The 24,678-nt window shown below is 40.4% G+C and overlaps 1 protein-coding gene across 2 annotated transcripts in view; it reads right to left on the bottom strand.

The window, feature by feature from the left end:
* The window catches only part of LOC127568274 (gephyrin), a 416,570-nt gene extending 394,217 nt beyond the window's left edge, over positions 1 to 22,353 (bottom strand). Inside the window, exon 1 of one of the 2 annotated variants that reach the window (XM_052011838.1) lies at positions 21,541 to 22,353. In XM_052011838.1, coding sequence (XP_051867798.1) covers positions 21,541 to 21,604 — 64 coding nt within the window. In that variant the 5' untranslated portion in view covers positions 21,605 to 22,353. The remainder of the gene's footprint in view (positions 1 to 21,540) is intronic. The other variant, XM_052011847.1, reaches the window with a different exon arrangement.
* Positions 22,354 to 24,678: the final 2,325 nt, after the last annotated feature.

Genomic DNA, 24,678 nt, shown 5'->3' with positions numbered 1-24,678 from the left:
ACGTCATCAAGTCTTCCCCGCGCGCGGGTTCTCCCCGTCACTCGGGAAAGATGAGGCCCGCCGCCATCTTGGGCCTTGTCGCTCCGACGCCATGCGACCCGACTGCCGAGCCGGTTCACCTGACCGGACGGTGAGTCGCTACATTATATTCATTCACTAAGAGATCGTTGGATCTACAGATTTTTTTTATATTTTATTGTTCTTTATGATTATATATGCTATGATTGTTATCCTGATCTCTTTGTATTACATGTATAAATATTGATGCTATATATCAATCTGTATTAATTTGAAAACTAATAGAAAGATTGAAAAAGAAGGAAAGAAAAATATTATGTGGTCATCATCGTGTTACTGTTTGTGGGAACCTGTTTGCACAAAGTGACTGCCTTTTCTACACAGCAACATTGGCCACTCTTCAGAGCTACTTCAAACTGATGTTAAGCTCTTTTGGACATCCTGGAAGGGATGTGATCGGCTTTATTTTTTCTTCCAGGACTGAGGTAATGCATCTTGGAAGTACGAATGAGATTAGGACATACACTTTGAATGACCAAGGGAGTATTGAGGAACAGAGGGACCTTGGCATCCTTGAAGGTGGCAGCACAAGTAGATAACATAGTTAAAAAGGAAAATGGGGTACAGGCTTTCATGAGTCAGGGCACTGAATACATGGGTAGGAAAGTTACGCTCCAACTTTATAAAACATTGGTCAGACCTCAGCTGAAGTACTGCATGTAATTCTGGTCATCATTCTAGAGGAAAAATGTGATAGCAGTGGACAGGGCACAGAGGAGATTCACTAGGATGTTGCCTGCGACAGAGCATTTCAGTTATGAGGAGAGATTGGACAGACTAGGTCTGCTTTCTTTGGAGCAGAGAAGGTTAAGAGGGTACATTATTAAGGTATATAAAATTGAGGGGTACAGATAGACTGCAGGAAACTTTTCCCAATATCAGGGGTAGATAAAACTGGAAGACACAGATTTAGGGTGAAGGATAAGACGTTTAGAGGGAATCTGAATGGGGATCTTTTTCCACTCAGAGAGTGGCAAGTAGCTGGAATGCCTAAGAGAATGGTGGATGCAGATTTGCTGACAACATTTAAGAAGCATCCATATAAGCATTTGAATTGCCTAGGCATAGAAGGCTATGGGCCAAGTGCTGGAAGTTGGGGTAAATACAGATGGGTGCCCATTGGTCAGCAAGGATGTGGCGGGCCAAATGGCCTGTTTCCATGATGTATGACTCTATGACTGGGGATATAATAAGATAATGGGAAGGGAAATGTTTATAAGAAATTTAAAGACAAAGATAACAGTGATAATGGATGATTGGACATTGGTGTGTGTCAAGACATGGCCAACAGAGGTTTGGATGAGGGTCACACCAGCAGACAAGCTGATGTGGAGGTAATGTCACCAAGGAGCTTGAAGTAGGTCTTCAATGTCTGGAGATGAGACAGGATCAAATAAGCTCCAAAGTATAAACAGTTTGTTTGGTTTAAAAACAACAATTGGGGACTATGAATTGAATCATAACAAGAGACCAATGTCTATGGTGAGGCAAAGACAATTATTTGATTTTTTTCAATATTTAAATGAAAGAAAATATTTCTGACTTGTCAGATTCCTTGTCCTGCATTTGTGACAATATATAAAATAAGCAATCTGACAACGCAATACAAGAATTGGGGCGAGGGAGGATGGTCAAGAGATGTGAAGAGGTTGGATTGGATACCATCAGCATAAATGTGGAAAATGACTCCCACAGGTAAGGTCATCAAGACCAGTGGGTGCCGCTGGGATTGGAATGCACCCTGGACATGGATGGCAATATTTTAATCTAAAAGACACAGAATGCTAATGAGGAAGACCGGCCAAGCATAAATATTTATAAATGACTTGCCGATGTGTTAAAAGAATTATACATTATAACTAATTTACTGTTACAGCCTTACAGAGTCCATAACCAAGTAAAAATGCAAATATCAGGCAACATTATGTAGAAATCTGCTTGATGTTGTTCCAGATGAATGAAAAAACTAGATTAAAATAGCTATAATGTGATACAAAAATATCAAAAGTCTGTCATGAGTTTCTCTAGTACATAATAGACCTCTTGATATCAAAATACTACCCAACTATAGTCAGGTTTTCATTATGTTGACTATTATTAGGATCTACACAATGTTATATCTGATTCACTTAGTACAGTTCATGATTTGATTTTACATTTTGTAGTAGCCACATCATGCTACAATTCATCTAATGTTATGCAAATGTGTGGTCTGGATTAATAATACATCTAATAACACTATACAATGTCATGAACATGAAATAATTTTTCTTGCATGTACAAATATTGATGGCTACAGACTGACTTGACCTAATTGTTTATAAGGAGTTTGAGCAATTATGAACAAGCACGAGACAGCCTTTGAAGGGGCAGCATTCAAGATAGGTTGTTATGGTACCAAAATTTAGTCCCTATAGCAACTTTGTGTGTCAACTGAAAATAAGATATAGCTATGCATGGATCTGAATTTGAAGCACAAATCCAAAATTATCATCATCTGAACAAAAAATGTCACACACTAAATTAACAAAATAATATGGTCTCACCCAGACTGCCATCAATAAAACCTGCATCGATTAATACGGTACAATCTTGAAATTGGTCATAGCACAGATTACTGCAGCAAAAATGTTGTCCACTGCCAAACTAGATTTTGCAGTAGTAATGACAGCAAAACTACTGAGGGTCATTATTACTCTGTGAACTTTGGGTTTTTCCATAACACACTGAGTTTAACATAGATATCCCCAAGTTGCTGTCATTGATCCCGCAAGACCCCAAGGGACATGCTATTTGACACCTTCTTCAGTGCAATTAAACTGTGATCACTTGAACTGATCTGAATGTAAGCTTTTTACAAATTAGTTCCACTGCAAGATACCCTAAGTTTTTAATGCTGTATGTACATTGCTGTTACAGCTTATCAACCCATCTGGCCCTAAGAAACACAATGTATGTGCATTAGGATTTTTAAAATATTTTTAAAAAGGTTATGCTTTTTCAGCTTCTGCCTTAATCACATGCACATAACACTCTATATGACATTTATACATTCCATATAACTCTATAAACCATGATTGAAATTGGCTTTGGTAAAGAGGAAGCTCTGAGGAATTTCTTCCCCAGTTGGCACAAAGTGCTTTCCCTTCATTGCTGACTATAAGTTCTGGGATAACGAAAATGGAGCAAAATTTCTCGATTGGCTCAAACCAGGTGATAAAAATCTCCCTCAAAAGTTTAATCAGAAAAACTCACCATCAGTTGTAGAAGAAACTGGGTCCAGCAATCATTCTAATGTCTGCTTAAGGAATGGAAAATTTTCATGCCATATTTTGAACAAAATGTTTGAAGTCAATGAAATAACCCCTCAAATGACAAACTAACAGCACATTAACTTGATCACTGCAATTTTTGGACTACCAATGATAGAGTCTGACCATTTATCTGCTTCCGCTTACCGTATGATTGCCTTTGTCACATTAATGACCAAACAATCCATTTTGCTTAAATGGAAGGATCCAATACCCCTACTACTTTTCAATGGTTTTCTCAAACTATATCATGTCTAAACTTGGAAAAAATTAGGAGTGGTACTGTTGATCCTTCGCTTAAATTTAAAGACACTTGGAGTCCATTTATTCAATAACTTTCATATGATATAGATCGCTTTTCAATAACTTTTCAATTTAAAGGAACGGAGTTGACGACATAATATTGCTCTGTTTTTATTGAGAAATTTCAGTCCAGTTCTTTTTCTTTTTTTTGTCTCTTTTTTTTAAACTTTTCTTTATAGTTTAGTTTGTTATATTATTTACAATTTTTTTAATTGATTTGGGAATTCTTTTTTTTCTTTTATATATACAATACGTCTTTTTCTTTCTTTTCTTTTATATTATATTAATCTACTAAGAGATAGTGAAATCTAAAGATTTTTTTATATTTTATTATTTTTTATGATTATCTATGTCATGATTGTTCTCTTGATCTCTCTGTATTACATGTACAATCATCGATGTTATATATTAATCTGTAATAATTTGGAAACTAATAAAAAGATTGAAAAGAAAAGGAGAACTTAACTTGAAATGCATAATGCTGCATGGGATGCAGAAGCTTAACAAAGCTTCCACCAAAAGAACTTGCATCTTTTGTCACAGTATTTCAGAGAGACAATGCAAGATTGGGTGCCATTATGGAAAGATTTGATAAGCTTCCACTTCTGTCCATCAATAATAAATTGCATTTATGTAGCATCTTTGACAGAGGTAAAAGAGAGCTGCCAAACAGTTTCAAAATTATTTGCAAGTTCCCAAAGGCATCAGTTATTTTTGATTTTCCATCATTTCTACAATTTTTAGCAGTACACTCAGCACACAGGAAATGTCAAGCTCACAATGGAATGTGCAGATCATTACTGGCCCTGAAATTTCTAGCCCAACAAATGTAGAACTTAGATATTTTCCAAAAAAAGATCTTTTTAAGGATCAGCCAATAACTGCTGATGTTAGCAATATTCTCAAGGGAATCAATTTTTTTGGCCAAAAGAGCATCTTTGTGTATCTGTGGCAGGTCAAAACTGGTGGAGGATCCGAGACTTCAACTGATATTAATGGAGATTAAAAAGGTAAAGATTTAGGAGATAAAGGGGCAACTTACTTTTAAGTTACTTCTTTACAAATTATTTATTAAAGTTTTTGTATATTTTATGTGAACTTTTTAAATGCTGTATATTGCTCACTTCAAACTTAATAGTTTTCAAATAGATTTCTCAATGTCAGAGATATTTACAAACTTTCACAGCCCTGTTCCTTTCAAAAGCTGTTGAGGGCATTCCAGAGACTGGTCCACCACACTGTTCTGCCCAAGAACCAGTTACCATTTGAATATGTTACTGGACTCCAAGGTCTGGAAGACCAGCAAAGCAGGTGAATGCAGAAGCATGCAAACTCCAGGTGAGTGGACCAAGTCAACATGATCTGGTCTTGTCTGAGAATAAAGAAAGTGTGAATGAGATGAACTTCACAAGAACTGTGTTCCATTTACCTATTTTTCCCCAATAAACGCCGTGAGATTCTGCCAAATCTGTCAAGCAGATCTAGATAATTGACTTGTCCTTCCTCAAACAATCCAGAGTTGAAATCAAGAACATTCTGTTTAACAGCATAAACCCACACACCATCATTCTCTGACAAATGATCAACCTATACTGATCAACTGATTGGCCTTGCTCCAAAGTCCACACTAAGTTTGCATGAAATAAACATTTCCCGTTATTACCAGGTTATTGTAACCTTTGCTGTCAGATAGCTTTACTTTAAAAAGCCTAAACGCTGACACAATCTACTTAGAGTAAAATTACATACTTACAGGAAAAAGTGGTATTTTTTGGAAAAATAATAAATATGGCTAAGCAGACAAAACTGTAAATTGAAAATGGAAGAGAACTAAATTAGCATGGTCAATCAACGGTATGACTATCCAAAAAACTCCATAACCCAGGAGTAATTTATCAATAAACTAGCAAACCAAATTTAGTCAACACTTTTTACTGCCTTCACATTTTTTTCTAAAAAAAACAAAAAATAGAAGAGATTAAATGGATATTCCTGCTGTTACTGGTGTTTGTGCTTATACCATTTTATTATGAACACCCTTGTTCCATCTTTCTACTTTCAGAAGCTCTTCTCTATGGCTAGATTCTTAGCTACAGTCTCAAACCTTTTCCATTTTGCTTGCTTGGAACATTTTTTTTCCATCTGTCCTTACAAACATTACAAATCACTAAAATGTTAAGTTCTCTTTCCACACCTTTATTATCCAAATCTGTTTGATCTCAAAATGGCCTAAAAACTATTGCAGACTATACGTACTTCTTGTTTTACATATGGAAATTTACAAGTAGCTCAAAGAAAGTGAAAATATGCATGATTTTCATTTCACACAGGAAGTTATATGTACTCAAGTGTACTCTTCATAACTCAAATCTTCTCAGTTTGAAATATCTTATAAATCAAATGCTTTGATCACTAAAGCCCTACTTTATGCACCCAGGCCAACTGGCAGTGCTCCTGTTTCTACAATGAAAGTTGATTGTTCTGAACTGCACATTTGAGTCACAAACTCAAACTGAGATGACAGTGCCAAACATTGGAAATACTGCTAAGCCCAAGATGCAAATTTTAGGCTTAAATTTTAAATCAGCAGAGTAGATCTCAGTCATATCATGATTTCACAGCAAAATTTCCAGTTCTCCTGATGTCATGGCTAAGAATCCTCCATCAATCTCGATCAGCAAATTGAAAAGATTAACTAAAATCCTTTGTCCATTTTCGTCCTCCATGCCAGCATCCTATACCTTAAATTTCTATGATTCCATGAACATCATTCTTTTAATATTGTTCATGAGCCATTGCTCTAGTATGTTGTCATTCTGTGTTGTGTACCTAACAAAACTCACAACATTTAAAAATAGACTATTAACAATTGGTACCTATAATCCAAATATTACTTTCTCTTCATAAGTTTCATTATTTTTAATCCTCTATATCTTAAGTGTAAACATTTGACATATGAAGAATTTTCAAAGTATTTTCAAAGTCATCATGGAAAAAGATATGGATGGTCCTAGACTTAAGGTCTTAAATTGAGGGAGGGCTGATTGCAACATTATAAGGCAGGAAGTAAATTGAGAGCTGCAAGAGGGAAAAAAATAATTCTGGTGTGCGGGGTTGGAGGGGCTGGGGATTGTGGGGGTGGAATGTTTAAAGATGAGATAGTAAGAGTTCAGAGTCAGCCTGTCCCTGTAAGAGTAAGAAGCAAAGTTGGTAAGATCAGGGAAACTTGGTTAACAAAGGAAATTGAAGGTTTGATTAGCAATAAGAAGGGAGCATATGCCATGCATTGGCATTTGGTTTCGAGTGAGTCCTTTGAGGTTTACAGGGGATGTAAGAGAGAGCTTAAGAAGTAAATTAGGAGGTTAAAAAGAAAACATGAAATGGCCTTGGCAAGCAGGATTAAGGAGAATCCCAAAACCGTTGATGTATATTAGAACAGGGTAGCTAGGGAAAGAATAGTTCCTCTCAGAGACCAAAAGGGAACTAGGTGTGGAGCCTGGGGATATGAGAGGGACCCTAAATAAATCTTTCTCATCAGTATTCACCAGGGAGAAGACTGGAGAGTTAGAGAAAGATACACTGATATTCTGGAACATGTCTGTGTCAAGAAGGAGGAAATTTTAGAGATATTGGCAAACATTAAGGTGGATAAATCCCCAGGGTGTGATGGGATCTTTCCCAGGATGTTGTGGGAAACAAGGGAGGAAGTTGCTGTGGCTGCAAAAGAGATTTCTGCACCTTCATTAGTCACAGGTGAGATACCAGAAGACAGGAAGATAACTAATATTGTTGCCTTATTCAAAAAGGGCAGTAGGGATAAGCCAGGAAACTACAGGTGGGTGAGCCTTACATCGATAGTAGAGAAGTTATTGGAAAAATTGGGACAGGACTTATGTTCACTTGACAAGGTAGGGACTGATTAGGAGTCAACATAGTTTTGCATAGGGGAAATCCTGTCTCACAAATCTGTGAGTTTTTTTGGGGAGGTAACCAAGAAAATTGATGAAGCCAGGGGAGTAGACATGGTTTACATGTATTTTAGCAAGGCTTTTAACAAAGTCCTGCACAGTAGGCTTGTCCAAAAGGTTAGGGCACATGGAATCCAAGGTGAGTTAGAACACTATATTCAAAAATTGGCTTAGTGATAGGAGACAGTGGGTAGTGATTGAGGGGTGCTTTTCTGACTGGAAGTCTCTAACCAGTGTGTATCACAGAAACTGGTGAATGGGACCATTGTTGTTTGTCGTATGTACAAGTGACTTGTATGATAATGTAGGTGGACTGATTAGTAAATTTGCTGAGTAGTAGATTGCGAAGAAGGTTGTAAAAGGATACAGAGGGGCATAGATCAGTTGGAAAGTTAGGCAGAATGATGGCAGATGGAACTTAATCCAGACAAGTATGAGATGATACATTTCGGGGGACAAATACTCTCAGGATATGTACAGTGAATGGCAGGGGCCTCAGATGTATAAAGGGGCCTTGGGGTGCAATTTCATAGCTCCCTGAAAATGGAGAACACAGGTGGATAGGGTAACAAAGAAGGCATTCAACATGCTTGCCTTCATAGGCCAAAGCACTGAGTACATGAATTGAGATATCATGTTGCAGCTATACAAAACATTGGTCAGGCTGCACTAAGAGTATTGTGTACAGTTCCACTTGCCACACTACAGAAAGGATGTGATGGAATTAGAAAGAGTGCAGCAGAGATTCACCAGGATGTTGCCTGGAATGGAGGGCTGTAGTTATGAGGAGAAATTGGATAGGTTGGGTTTATTCTCACTGGAATGCAGGAGGCTGAGGGATGACCTTATATGGGTTTATAACATTATGAAGGGCATAGAAAGAGTAGATAGTCTTTTTCCTGATTGGGGCAATCTGGAACTAGAGACCACAGGTTTAAGGTGAAAGGGAAGAAATTTAATAGAGATCTGAGGGACAAGTTTTCCCACACAGAGGGTGATAGGTATATAGAACAAGTTGCCAGAGGAAGTGGTAGAGGCAGATACAATTACAGCATTTAAAAGGCATTGGACAGATACTTGGATAAGAAAGGAGTAGAGAGATATGGGCCTAATGTGGGCAAGTGGGATTAGCACAAATAGGCATCATAGTCAACATGGATGAGTTGGGCCTTAGGGCCCGTTTCTGTGACTCTCTTCTGGCATATTATAGAGTTGTTCGTAGAATCACACAACAATTATAAATCCAACTAATGTATCAGAAATCCAACTAATGTTTCACATCCTTCCTCAGATGTTTATCTGCTGTTTGACTCCTCCAAATTAGAGATTTATTACAACAGTGAAATCCATTGCAAAGACATACTTATACATTGCCCCTCAATGCTTGCATCCTTGAGGAAAACAATTGTCCTCTACTCAGAATTTCCTTCTCATTAGAAACTGTACATATGGACAATTACATGGTAAACTCAAATGCCAGCATCCCAAAGCACACAATGCTTCAGCACCTGTATTAATTAAATAAATCAAGTAATGGACAGAGACGGTCTTTCACCTGCCAATTGCCAAATATGTCTTGGAGTAAATGTTATCTTCCACATTTCCCAATTAGGTCAATATTTGCAATTCACAAAGTAGGACTGAATGACACTTAACTGGCAATGAGGTTTCCTGATCATCTGCAAACTGCCGAGCTCAGGGCGTGTGCTTACTCATGTAATGAGTTAATATTGCAAAGCACATCCTGTGTATAGAGTTCACTTCTGCGATATAATAAAAAAGAATATATTTAAAAATTGAACTGTGGTTTCTGGATCAAATTCTAATCTAAAGGAAAAAGCTACATATATATGGACTCGACCTGAAACATCGGCTGTTTATTTCTCTCCGTAGATGCTGCCTGACCTGCTGAGTTCCTCCAGCACTTTTTGTGCGTATTGCTCCAGATTCCAGCATCGGCAGAATCTCATCTCCTGATTATACCAAAAAGTGATTATAAAGGGAAGTTCTAATGACACTCCAAAATACCAAAACAGCATACAACATAGTCAATCAGATATTTTTATTCACCACAATGAGCAAGTTCACAGATACAGGTTTGCAGAATTTAGATTATTTTGAATTAAGAATCACAAACAGATAATAGACAATAGGATCACAGATCATGATGTTCATTTCACTCAATTTAACAGTCTCCATTCAATAAATTAAAGGCATTGAGCAAATTGTTCAGCACAATTTACCACAGCAGTTACTGGATGGGAGTTTAAGAAATACTTTAGAAACTCACAGAACCTATCATAAAATGAGAATAGTACAACTAAAAAGGGGAGAAGGCAATCATCTCATTACTTTTAGCCAGATTCCAATCTATATACAGTACATTGATGTCAAAAAAGTATGCCACTTTCTCCATAGTTTCAACATATGGCAATGAAAAGATTTTAATAATGGTTGAAAGGATATATTAGCCCAGCATGCATCTTACAAATGGACATGCTGCAAGGTCCTCCACTCCAACAAAATCTGGCATTATGACTGGACACACAAATTCATGCCTGCACTTTTGTCTAAAAACCAAACTGAAGTACTATTCCTTACAAAGTTTTGGCACATTCCATAAAGAATTAATCCTTTTTGTAAGTTCAAAAAAAATCCTGATGTGTTACCAAAATACATGCTGAATTTACTCAAAATGTATCTTTTGATAGCTCCAGAGATAGACACTAATGTGCTTGGGAAATTGTTGTGCTTTCACTCAAATAACAAACTGATGGTTTAAATGAAAGGCTTTGCAGTAAATAAAAGCCTCCAATGGAAAACATAATAAGCATTTCCAACAGAGAAATCACGGGTGCACAGATAACTTCAATCATTTTCCTGGGAAAGTCATTTTTACCTCAATCATTTTCATGGTCTTATTTCCAATACAAAACCATAAGATTAGTGAGAAAACAAGACTGCATTTTCCAAACATACTTAGAGCAATCTCATTCAATCACATTCTGCTCTGTAACATTGGTACCTTTTTGCTTATTACCTGTAACAAAATGATAATTACTGAGCCAATGAAATGGTTCTTTTCTTTGACTTGTTTATTGCTTTATTACCAAGTTCTTCAGTTATGATTTATTGCTTTTGTTTGAAACCAATCAGGTAAAAAAGTAACAATGTCACATTGCAAGCCTGATGAGCCCTTAAGATTGAAAGGCATGTGCTCATTGCTAGACCATATATTAAATACTAAAAGTCAATATTTTCAAGTGTAATAGATTATTACCACGTAGGTCATTTCACTGCAATATGCTGTACTTCAAAAGATGACAATGCAAACAGTAGAGTCTACCATATAGCACCCACCATAATACTCAGGGAGAGGCAGAAAGTGGAGCAAAACAAAGCAGAATTAAAACCTGCTTCAAGCAATCAGCAAATTGTCTTTAGTATTGTAATTCCTAGGCTTAGCTGCCATGAGAAAACTAATTTTGTTTTTTTACATTTTAGGATGTTTGATTCCTTTCTACCACAATGAATGCATGAAAGGACATTGAGTTAGTAGTGATATATTGATGGATTTCCAAGGACTTTTATCTGGAACTAAGTAATTTGCTTTTACCTGTGACACTCATGATTTATTGACATTTCTCACTTAGGAAACACGACAAATAATGCACTATCATCTGTCCATTATCCTGTGTCCTTGATTGTCATTTCCTAAGGTTCTGCTGGTGGTATTTCATAATTTCATGGCATGTGCAAATATTGAACAGTTAAAAATATTATTCAGAACGTCAACCATCCACTGCAAACAGTCCTTTACCACAAAACACTGCAGTAACACTTATATGAAATAATCAATTTTCATTATGAAAATATAACACAAAAACACTGACATTTTCAATGACCCTTACTATTAGTAAAATTTGAAAATAATTTAGTTACACAAAATTTATAGTCATGGCATAAAATTTGCTCAAACTTCAAAATGTCATCAAAAGATCCTTCAGAAATTCAAACAACAGCCCCAAAGAGAGCACTTCAGTGGCGGTGGTATGTGGCTAAAGCTTTATTTCACAGTTTCTCAAGAACCAAATTGCCCTTGAAGTGCAAATTCAGCAACAATCACAGTTCATTACAAGGTTAAAAAAATGATGCATTGCGCAATGCCATCTACTTTAAACCAATGTGTTTCAAAAGTCCTGATTCTCCACAAAAGCCCAATCAAAAGAAATACTTATTTTTAAACTTAAAATCAGCATTGTGCAAAACACAATAAAGCTTAAGCATTGTGCACAGAAATTTTTTAATGCCAGATTTGGTCTAAAATTAAAAAAAACAAGAAGGAAAGATTACCACAAAAAAAACTGAACTTCAGCAGAAGGATGGACAGAAGCTGGACTGAGTTGGTCACCAAAGTATTTGCCTGTATAAAGTGTTAATCTGGGTCAATCCAACTGTTATCCTACAGGGACTGAGAACCAGTCACAAACCAACTAGTGGCTGCTATATTATTTTGGCAGTTGGATATGTTGATCAATACCCCTGATTTGTTGCCAAGGTTATCAATAAGTTTGCTGATTTGTTCTATGATAAAAGGAAGCTATGAATTTCTGCCATTGTTCCCAAGTCTCCAGCTTAGAGAGAGTAGTCATGAACTGGCCCTCAACCACAAGCAGAATAGGGCTTTCTGCCATTAGAAATAGGTAGATATAGAGGCTATCCCAAATGTGTGTGCTGCAACATCTACAAAGTGTATAACCTGAATCGTAGCAGGCATCTGCTTTTCATAGTGCCTTAAGGAATAAAGGACATATGGGACCCTGGTAGTCTTACCCTTCCTTAAATCTGCTATTTCCATCAGCACGTCTCCTCTGTCCAACGTAGGGTGCACGATCTACAATTCTGGGCGATCGGTCTCAACAACACATAACCAACAGTGTTGGACACAGGCTATGAAGGTGATCAGAGTCAAGAATATTGTAAGTGACATTAGTATGGATTAAGTGGTGCCAGAGGCATTGGCAGCCTAAATCCCCTTGCATTATTTACACTTTGACTCAAAGTTCACAACTTGGCTCTCTTATAAACTTACTTTGGAATGAATTAAAAACACCACAAAAATTCACTTTACATTGAACTTAGAAGACAATTAATATACTAAAAAGCAACAATTATAAAATGCAGATGCAATCCAAGGTGGCAAACTGGCTTTTAATAGGATGTATCACTGGCTAGTTTCTCAAACAGTACCTGCAAGTCATCAAATATCTATCTTTTGGCCACAAATGTATATATTTTAAACTATCTTTAGTCAATTAACTGCCTTCTGATTTCTTTTTAAAAGAAATCCTGATACACTCAGATCAGAATTACTAAAACTGCATATAAAAGCATTCAATGCAAAAATAGGAAAAACCTGATCAAGGAAACATAGTCTTTCATCAATCAAAGTGCCATGAAAGGAGTGATTTATTTTGATCATATATTTGCCAGAACTGGCATTAATCTGGCATGAAAACTATATGACATTAACCAAACAAGCAGCACAACTGCTAATATATATAACCAATAAGGACATTTGTCACAGGTATTCCATTTAATAAAAACTGTACAGAAGAGAGGATTGAAGAAAATAATAACATGGAACCCTTCATATAAATATGGCCTGCCGTAATCTATCGATAAAGAGTCAAATTGCTAAACTGGAAAATGAACAAGGGAAAAAAATCAAGGAAGACATATGGTACATTATATGGAGGATACTGGAGGGCTGACAAATGATTCAGATTAAGAAAGAGTTGTCGAAATCCAAGATTCAACACACCCAAATGATCTCCTGATATGAAAGGATTATTCAGTTCTTTTTTTTTTACAAATTATGATTTATTTTGATGCACTGACAAAAGACCTTACTGACCAGTTATTCTTGGATTATAGGTACATAGATCTATCACATACACACACATAAAGAAATAGGTCACAGCACTGGATATAGCAAAGGCTATGAGACAAGACATCTCATCTGTAGTACTGAAGACCTGTGATACAGAACAAGCTGTGCCTCTAGTCAAACTGTTCCAGTACAGTTACAACACTGGCATCTACCTGACAATGTGGAAATTTGCCAATGTGTGTTCTGTTCACAAAAAATAAGACAAATCCAATCCAATTAATTACTACTTAATCAGTTTATGTTCAACCATTAACAATGGGATGGAAGATGTCATCAACGGTGCTATCAAGTGCCGGTAATTCACCAAAACCTACTCATTGATATCCAGTTTGGGTTTTGCCTTGACAATTCAACTTGAAGCCTTGTCACATCTTTGATCCCGATTTGGATCAAAGAGCTGACTTCCAGCAGTAAAGCAAGTAACCATCTTCACATAAGGTAGCACTTGCCCAAGTGTGGCAACAAGAAGCTTTGGTAAAGCAAAAATCAAGAGGAATCAAGGGGGAAACACTCCAATCATCAGAATCATATCCTGTAGTTGTTGGAGAACATTCATCCCAGCACCAGACATCATTGCACAAGTTCCTCAGAGCAGTATTATATGCCCAGCCAATTTTAGCTGCTTCATTAAAGACCCTTCCATTTGAAGATCAGAGTGGGGATGTTCACTGCTGAATGCACAACACTCAGTTGCATTTGCAACTCCTCAGAAGCAGCCCATGCCTGCATCCAGCAAGATCAACATAACATTCAGGCATGGCTGATTAGAGTTAACTCAAGTGCCAGGTGATGACCATCTCCAAAAAGAGATGGTCTGATCAACTCCCATTGACGGTCAAAGCTTTACCACTGCCAAGCCTTCACTATCAACATCCTCAAGATCACCATTGAACAGAAATTCAGTTGCAGCAGCCACATAGATACCATCTTCACATGAGGTAGCACTTGCCACAAGAGTAAGCCAGAGGCTGGGTATCCTGCTGCGAATGACTAATTTCCCAATGCCCCAAAGCATGTCATATTCACCACCTGCTTGGATGACTACAGTTGCAACAAGACTAAAGAAGCTCAGTTCCATCCAGGTCAAAGCAATTCATCTGATTAGTACTTCATTCATCACATGAAACATTAATTCTCTATACCACCAGCACACATGGCAGCAGTGTGTCCCAACTACAAATTGCACTGCATTACTTGCTTAGGTTACTTTGACAGCATTTCCCAAACACACAACGTATACCACTATGAACTTGCAGGTTTGAGCCCTACTTGAGCACATAATCCGCGCTGGTACTTCAAAACAATACTAATGACACTACAATGAGATACTGCCTGTTCTCTCACATGAATAAAAGGGATCCCATGACATTTTTCAAAGAGGAGGAGAAACTCCTATATGATTTCTCTAGAACAAATTATACCTATATGATTACCTGGTTGTTAGCTTTCAGAGCTTGTGAAACTTCATTGCAATCAAGTAGGCAGTACTTTTCCCACATTACAATGATGATTGTACTGCAAAGTCCTTCTTTGGTTATAAATTACATTGGATGTCCAGAAGTCATCAAAGCCATTACATAAAAGCAAGATTTCTTTGACTTCAGTACAAGAATCATACATATCTAAGCAATCCTAAAAAAGAAAGAGTGAAACATAATGCACAAGGGTGTGAAGTTTCTGCATGATTTTCAATCTCATAGCAATTTAGATAGAATCAGGTGATACTCTGCTGAAGATTGTGGAATATTAAAAGCTAAGTGTGATTCGGCCTCAACCACATTCAAACAGAAGTACCCATGATCTTTAACAGTGGTTCAAGTGCCCAGTGGCTTCAAGCAGCCCCTGCTCATAAAGCTGCAAGCATTCAACAATTTTCTTTACAATGTGTCCAGAATCTTAGTCATATGGGTACCAATGATCCAGCATTAATCAACTGTTATTGTAGCAAGTAGAAGTAAACTGAAGCATGAACCAAGGCTTACTGCAGTTCCTGCAGCAATAACTTAAAATTACTTTAAATTAAGTTTCAATTAATGTAAATTCAATTACAGCAGAGCAAGAAATACCTGTGTGGCTGAATTTGTTGCTGGTCACAGGTCTTATGTACCAAGAGCAAATCAAAGCTGTCAATTGAAGACAATTAAAAGGTAAGATCAAGAATATTCAATCAGTGAGCCAGAGATTGACTCACTTTCTGGCAAGAGTATGTGGGATCTGAAATTTTCCAGCTTTTGGAGGCATGCGTATACACGCGCACACGCACGCACACACACATCCTTTAACATTAGGAAGAATGTGCTTGTGTATCCATAACATTAAATTGTAAATAGTAAATCAGAGCACACCACATCAATGCTTGGCCCCACCTTGCACTGTAAATTTCCTGACAATCCCACTCCTCTGTGATGCTGTAATGTTGCAGTCAATTATTTACAATTTCAGAATCAGGCAAAGAGACTTTTAAACCAGTATTTGAAATGAATATGTCCACAGCACACCTGACTTTTAATATTCTGCCATCTTTAGCACATTTTTATTTGATTCCACCCAGACGGTGTTGTTATCAATTTGGAAATCATGCGAAAACTGCAAATTTAGCTCTGTGTTAATGCTGAAGAGTGTGCATAGAAACTTGTGCATATCTGCACATGCCCATTGCATTCAACCAACTTTTCCACCAAAAGAAACTCCAGATCAAGACAGTGTGGCACTGAATGCATCTTTATGTCTATGCTATATTTTTTGGGTCATGCAAGACATTTCAGATTATTTCAATGGATTGGCCTGAAGTCTAACTCAGGATTGTGCTCCCAAACTTTCAGAGCCATAACTGCTGACTGTATACAAAACTTGACACCCATTCAACATTGCACAAATTATTAAGAGGTTTAACTGGAGAGGCTTGGATTGTTCTTCTTGGAGAAGAGAACAGAAGTGTACAAACAAGTTGAATAAAATGTTCTTGGTCACAGAAAGACGGAGAATGAGCCTATAGAAATTTAAAGTGATTGACTAAAGAACCAGAGGAGAAGACTGGGGCACAATGGGCCAAATGACCTTCTATCTTTAGCAACAACCAACAGAAACAAACTGCAGACTTTGTTACAGGATTAAAGCAATTCCTTTATTCACAAAGTTCCATGGGAAAAAAATCATTTTTATAAAGTCTGTCCTGCAGCCTCCTTTCCTCTTTTTTGCTGCAAATTGTTCAGCCATGTCTTATTCAGAAATATATTTGTGCTCTTGAATAATTGGCTTCCATAACTAAATATTTTATAATGAAGGTGTTTCTGGGAACATAATGAGATTCTATCCTTTGACTGTGCTGCTTAACAGTAACAAATACAAAATACTGCAATCCAAAAGCCTTCAAAGTTTCATCAAGTGTGGAACAAATATTTGTAGCTTACCCATTGATTCATTTTGTAATTGGATTATAACTACATAACTCATGTCACACAAGTTTTAAGTACTTATGCAACCCTTGTAAATTCTCAGTACTGGCGCTGCAGAGTAATCCATGTGAACCTGACAGAAAGCATAGAAATTTATATAAAAGATAATCAGATATTGAATAACTTGGGCCATGGACCAATGTTGTATGTGTAATACTATGTCCAAATTAAAGTGATAAGAGATAAAGTGAAGCAAGTTCTTTTTGGCCAGACATGCAATTGGAAGCAGTGAAATGTATCGTTGGGTCACAGTGAGGCCAGTGATCTGCTAATCTCATTTAACAAGTTGTCTTTTCCAGCAGGTTTCATCTGAGGGAGTGTGTGTGTGTGGGGGGGGGCTGAGAGAATGCATGAGTGTGTTTGTGTGTGTGTGTGTTGTGGCAGTTTTGTCTTCTTCTTCCAAGGACCAATGTTGACTTTGTTTTTGAACACAAGCTAAGCTATGGCACTCTAAAATGAAGACCCAAAAGGCCAAAGGAGGAAATGTACTGGTGTGTACACAGAGACTAACCACCAGCAAAAACTACCATGCAGTGAGGTGTGGGTGGGGGTGGGGGAGGCAAAGGGTATGAGAAAATATTTACATTCAGGTGTTTTTAGCCCCTCATACAATCAACTGTTTCCCTGTTAATGGATGTGATCTGGGCTGGTCCTTGGAGTAGAAAGTAAGAGTGATTTATCTATACATGACGCATTAGTCATTATGCAATTATTGATAAGTAAAGAATAACAAACAAGAAGAGAGGACAAATAATACAAAAAAGTTAACTGATATTCAAAACCTACAACTAACCTCACACAGCAAAATATGATGAAATAACACAGCTATAAATAACTCTGCAAGGCACCAACTTGTTCATGTGCAGCTGTGTGCCCATTCCCACTATAGGGGAGCATCAACTATAACTGGAGCAACTCTTATAGGCATACTCACAGCAATATTGAAAGAAAATTTAAAGAAAAACAAGCTTTTAGCAGATTCTCCCGCACCCCTCCCAGCCACCCAAACACACATCCCTCCAAAAAATACTCATGGACAAAATAATTAAACATAATTTGCCAAGGTCAAATATCTAACGCTAAGTTCAAAGCTGAACTTTATTTTTACAGTCTCCCCTGATCAAATTACAAGTCATTAATAACACAAAAGCAGGAACTTCCGAGAGTTCCTTCCTTTTGCAAAGCAAATACCAGTGACAATATGAATGCTTCCCAAACCTACAGAATTGTTTAATTTTAACCATACCCATTTGTTTTTCTGTTATCGAAGAAGAGGCCCAGAACTCAGTCCAACATGTTATTGGTGTGTTAGTTTTTATTATTCACAGAAGAAACGGGCATTTTGAACACACCTTCATGTAATTTAGTTGCAAGGATATACCATTTGATATCTTGAATAGCAAATAGCTATTTGGTCTTGACGTGAAGAGGATCATACAATCAGAGCTTGCACAAATCCAGATGTCAAGCAGTTCCAGTAAACCGAGTTGTGTAAACAAGATCGTGATTATTTTGTGGCTTATTCTGAGAGTGCAGATGACCAAGATCTTACTGAACTGCGTGCCTTTGTATAGCCCAGATCACATAGCAAAATATCCTCAGGTGCTTTGCAGGGCACTACCAGACTCAAAGACACAGGGTGATATTAGGTTAGTTGGTCAAAAGCTTAGTTAAAGAGCACAGTGTGTCTTAAGCAGTATCTGAAAGGAGGGGTGAAGCCGACAGGTTGAAGACTAAATTTCAACGTTCCGGGGTAACCATGTTCCCTTCTGTGACAAACAAGCTGAAGTCGGTCAGTGCCGAAAAAGCCACAAGGGCAAGGTCTCAGGTACAATTGCAAAACGAACTTTCATCGAGCAGTAGCCCACTTCTGCTTCAGTGTGTACCGATCGTCCTTTAACAGATCCTCACATAATACAAAAAAGTAATCTTGGTTAACGTTTCTTTCATAAACTCCGCGGTAAGTTTCAATGTTATCCGAGCCGCCAAAATGTTGATACTCAAAATGCCAAAACCCATCCTTTCAAAATCACATGTAGTAAAATGAAAATAAATAACGTCTCGTCCATCTGCTCATCAATAACACAGGGCTATGGATCAACATAAAATTCACTATGTGCCAATTGGCGATGGAGCTGTGTTACCAGAATTGAAACAAGCTGTACTCTTCTCAAAAATGTGTGGGATTTATTCTGACCTTAACACTTTAATTCTGTATATAAAGTTCTGCATAGCTGGCATAGCTGACGAAAATAAATATTCAGACAAACCTCGCCTCTGTATTTAGGGAGGGATGGGGGCATTAAAAGACAGCAAAACCGCGAACAGATGAAGAGCTCGTTTTTTTTAAGAAATGAAAATTACTTCAGTATACTACCACAAACCAAAACAAATCAACACAATGAATGAATACATATACATTTAACAAACTTTTACCCTTTCAATTTATAATTACTGGTTTATACCTATTATGTGAAATGATATTTACTAAATCGAACTGCACTGATGATTTAGATGCATATCTTGAGAAAGTAGCATGGTCTAATTGTCCAGTGCACAAATAGTGGACAGTATAACGTTACTATATATACTTCTGATATTTCAGGAAAGTTAATTCGATGCTTCGGCACCGAGAATTGCTTTGACTTGCTTCAACGATCAATCGAAGTACAAAAACACAGAACTTTCTGCTTGACTCGTTAATGCTGACGACTTTCCGATATATTTCCTTTTAAATCTGCTGCGGAAACTTTCAATAAAGAACTTTTTTTTATTCTCAGTGAGCCTTGGGCAATAATAAACATTTGTAATTATTTTCTCGGGTATCTGTTGAAGCAGGTATTTGGTCAAGAATGTTTGATTAAGAAAACACCCCTTTAAATCTGTGGCCACTTCAATATATTATTCCACAATCCTATTTCCTCAAGGTGCTGTAATACCCTATTCTCATCTCGGCGAGCCTCTGTCGTCATTGATGACACCCACCTGCACAGAAAGCCTAAAATCTCGGTATGCATTGTATTAAAACAAATCCAACATTTATTTTATCGCATACTTTCGTTTCCGACAACAACATCAAAACAAGGGACTGTACGCAACGATTTTTTAAAAAAAATCACATTTCGATTCCATCCATTGGAAGCCGCCAACATCGCTCCAGGTCTGAGCACAAATCTCACCCAATACATTCTGTTTCAGCACTAACGCTGAAGAACAGCGGGCCATCCACTGGGTCCCCACCACAAACTCATGCAATCGTTTGAAACTACATCGTTGAAACTGGAACTAAGAATATTTATGCAAAAACAAACGCAAGGGTTACTCATGCTCCACGTTACAATCACTATATTTCTTTACTCCCTTTCCTCCCCCTCCTCCCTGGAAATTGATTGCTTGCATCTTGAAATCCACATCCGATTATTTAAAAAAAAACACGTCCCGTAATCCGCCAACTCAAGCGCGCTTCGTACGAGAAAGTGACAATAAAAACAAATCGCAGGTTAAAGAGACATACGAGAACACACACACACACACACACACACAAAACCGCTCTGCCTTGTGATAAATATCTCCGGTTTGGTAAATGTGTGAGAACGGGGAGCACGAACGGGTCGTGGGATCCCTGCAATCACCACACACTGCTTCGTCCTCCTCCTCCTCCTCCTCCTCCTCGCTGTGTTCACCTTTCCCTCTGGTGTTAGCGCTCTGACTCCAGGCCTGGGGGTATCTGCACGAACCTCGGCAACACCCCAAGATAATAACTCGCTAATAACTCCCAGCACAAAACAATTTCCCCCGTGCAACGTTCGCGGTAACCTGGCAGGGATTTCAGCAGCACTAATCCTGCACCCTCGGTGCGTTTGCATTGCAACTGCAAGCACGTCATGGGGTCCACACTCCCTCCCTCCGCTTCCACACACCGGCCCCCAAACCCCCAGTTCCAGTGACCCAGGCTTGCCCTCACCACGCCAGCCCCGATCCCCTCGTCTGAAGCCATCCCCACCGCCCCGGGTCACTGGGGACTCGAGTGGGCCTGATCCGCTGAGCGGAGCCCCCACCCCCTACCAGTACCCCGGCTACAAATCCCGGGCTCAGTCCCGAGTCGGGGCCGAGGCCCGTCCGCCGGGCCGGAGGAGCCGGGGGGGGGGGGGGAGGGGGAGGGGGAGGGGGAGGAGCGGGGGGGGGCAGCGGTTGGGGCCGCCGATGCTACAGTGCCGGGTGAGAGATCGGCGCGGCCTCCGGCCTCGGCCCGGCCGGGAGCAGCTGTCAGCCGGCCCGATCCCCGGGCGAGCGGCGGGCGGTAAGGCCCCGCGGGTCCCCGCTGCCTTCACCCGGGGGCCCCCGTCAGGCAGGCAGGCAGGCGGCGCTGCTCGGTGCCAGCACAGCGCGTTCCTTCCCGGCCCCGGCCCGGGCCGCAGCGGAGCCGGGTGTCGCGGCGGGCGGAGGGAGAGGGCGACGGGCGGCTCGGTTACCTGTCAGCACTCCGACCCGGATCTGGTGGTCGTGGTTGGTCAGCAGCAGCCCCTCGGTCGCCATGTTCGCGAGCGAGCGCTGGCTCCGCGGGAATGCGGCGGCGGCGAGCTAACGGCCGCGCACGCGGGCCAGGCGGCAGCAGGCGAGCGCCGAGCGCATCGAGCGGCGCTGCTTCAGCCAGGCGGAGCACAGACTCACTGCGCGCTGGCGCCCCAGTCACCCACTCACTGGGAGCTGATAGCCTGTCAACCACTCACTGGGGGAGCTGGCACCCACTCACTGGGAGCTGATACCCTGTCACCCACTCACTGGGAGCTGATAGCCTGTCAACCACTCACTGGGGGAGCTGGCACCCACTCACTGGGAGCTGATACCCTGTCACCCACTCACTGGGAGCTGGTACCCTGACACCCACTCACTGGGAGCTGGCACCCACTCACTGGGAGCTGATACCCTGTCACCCACTCACTGGGAGCTGGTACCCTGACACCCACTCACTGGGAGCTGGCACCCACTCACTGGGAGCTGGTACCCAGTCACCCACTCACTGGGAGCTGTCCCCCAGTTACTCACTCACTGCAATGTTGGCACACAATCGCCCACTCACTGGGAGTTGGCACCCACTCCTGCATGCTGGCACCCCCGTCACCTACTCACCGGGAGCTGGCACCCTGTTCCCACTCCCTGGGAGCTGTCACCCACTCACTGGGAGCTGGCACCCCCTGTCACCCACTCACTGGGAGCTGGCAGCCAGTTACCCACTCACTGCAATGTTGGCACCTGTCACACCGAGGTGAGTGCTGACATTCCTCAGCCCTCCATCCACACACTTCATCTACTCACTGCAAGTTGTCAGCCAACAACTCTCTTACTGAGAACTGCCACCTGGGTACTCTCTCACTGAGAGCTGACACCCAGTCACCTCTCACCAGGAGCTGATGCCCAATCACTCGTCACTTTAAACTGGCACCAACTCACTCAGAGCTTGTAACCATTCACCCACTCTCTGGGAACTGGTGCCCACTCATTGGTAATTGACAGTCACCCCCCACTGCTTGTTGACCCCCTGTCACTCATTATTGAGCCCTTGTACTTAATTCCCACCCCCCCCCCACCCCATCGCTAAGAGCTGATGCCCACTCACAGAGCTGGGACCGATCACTGGGAGCGACAACCACTCACAGTGGGAGCTGGCACTCAGTTACCCATTTATTGGGAACTAAGACCACTGGTCACCCAATCACTGTGAGCTGGCACCCGCTCACACTGGGGGCTGACATCCACTCACCCACTCTCCTGAAGGCTAGACACGCCACTCACTCATTCTCTGAGTGCTGGAAACCTGCCACTCACTGGGAGTTGATTAACTCACTCGCCCATTCGCTCCCTCACCTACTGGGAGCTGTCATCCGCACTCTCACTCATTGCAAGCTGAGGCACTCGCTCATTGGGAACTGAGGAGAAGAGACACATCCACTCATTGTCGGGGAATTGGAACCATTCGCTCACTGGGAGCTGAGGCACTCATTCACTCACCACTGGTTCACTGGGAGCTGAACCTCACTGGGTTCCACTCACTGGGAGATCCACACACACACACACACACACATTCACTTACTTGGATCTGAGACAAAATCAACAAACTCCTTTACTCTTTCCACAGATGCTGCCTGACCTGCTGATTATTTCCAGCATTTTCTGTTTTTATTTTAGATTTCCAGCATCTGCAGTTTTTTCTCTCTCACTCATTCGCTCACCGGGAGCTCCGACCCTCTCGCCCATATATTGAATGCTGGAACCGACTCGGCCATTCAATCAGACCTGAGACTCTCACTCACTCTTTCATTCACTTGGAAGACGGGACCCACTCAGTCGCTGGGACATGGGACCCACACACACTCTCACACGGGAAGCTGGCACCCATTCACTAACTCCCTCCCTCCTTCTCAACCGGGGGAGTGGCGCTGCACCAGGTTCCCACTCACATAATCACGAAAGACAACGGATAATTGTCCCTGCAGTTTATTATCCTCTCATTCTCTATCACGCTCTTTGGTTATCGTGCAACGATCCGGATCCCCATTATCATCTGTTTAATTTTGCTTTGTTTCCATTTAACGATGTTTTCTCTCGCTCTCCCGCTATCAGTTATTTCACGGCTTACATCTGTTTTTTCGTGTGTGTTCCCAGCCTCATGAAACAAGCCGAGCATCGAGTACACGGATCTGCGGGCTGGATTGGTGTGTGTTTAATTTGTGCGGCATGTTGAATATTAATTTCGCAGCCTGCCGAGATGATTGTTTTGGTGCAATGAAATTAGAGCTCAGGCACCCGAGTTCATTAATGATACAGACGTTAAGGCCACTTCTGGCGGGGTGTCTAACAACGAGATGGGAATCTCCCCTGCAATAAATAGAACATTCAGTGGCACCCCCGTCGGTCTATTCGTGTCATTATTTGAGCTCCCACTGCATGCTCAAAAATGTATTTTCCTGTAACATCTTCTTTGCTCGGCTCCTGCTTGTTAACCGCGCTCACGTGTAGTTCTTCATGAAATCATATCTTATAAGCAATGTATAATTTTCTTCTGTCTTAACAGGAGGCTGTAAGTTTGACATCTCTATTTTGTTTTATTTATTTTTCTTTCTGAAAGTTCCATCCTTCCATTTCTATATAATGACAGGTCTCTTGGCAAGTTTTTTTTCTATCTTTGGACCCCTCCCCCCTTCAAATATTTCCCTCTCTATGTTTTCATTTGTTTTTCATTTTCATGTGTATAGGAATTAGACGTGCGGTTACAACGCTTGATAATAATTTCCCTTGTCATGTGGGAGAGGATGAATACCTGGGTCATTAGAAATGTTAGGATGGGTTTCTCGGGCCAGGGACTCGGATGCAGGGCCAATGCTTACAGGAGACACAAGAGACTGCAGATGCTGGAAATCTGGAGCAACACACAAAGCGCTGGAGGAACTCAGCAGGTCAGGCAGCGTCTATGGAGGGAAATGGACAGTCGATGATTCGGGTCGTGACCCTTCATCTGGATTGGCTAGTGTTTATTTCTTTTTTCCTTTTGCCGTTGTGTAACATGGAATCTATTGTCCAACCAGTAATAACACTTCAGGATCTGCCTGTAT

The sequence above is a fragment of the Pristis pectinata genome, chromosome 1 (genome assembly GCF_009764475.1).
Source record: "Pristis pectinata isolate sPriPec2 chromosome 1, sPriPec2.1.pri, whole genome shotgun sequence".
In the NCBI taxonomy this organism is placed as follows: domain Eukaryota; kingdom Metazoa; phylum Chordata; class Chondrichthyes; order Rhinopristiformes; family Pristidae; genus Pristis; species Pristis pectinata.
This window is presented reverse-complemented; position numbering and strand designations above follow the sequence as displayed.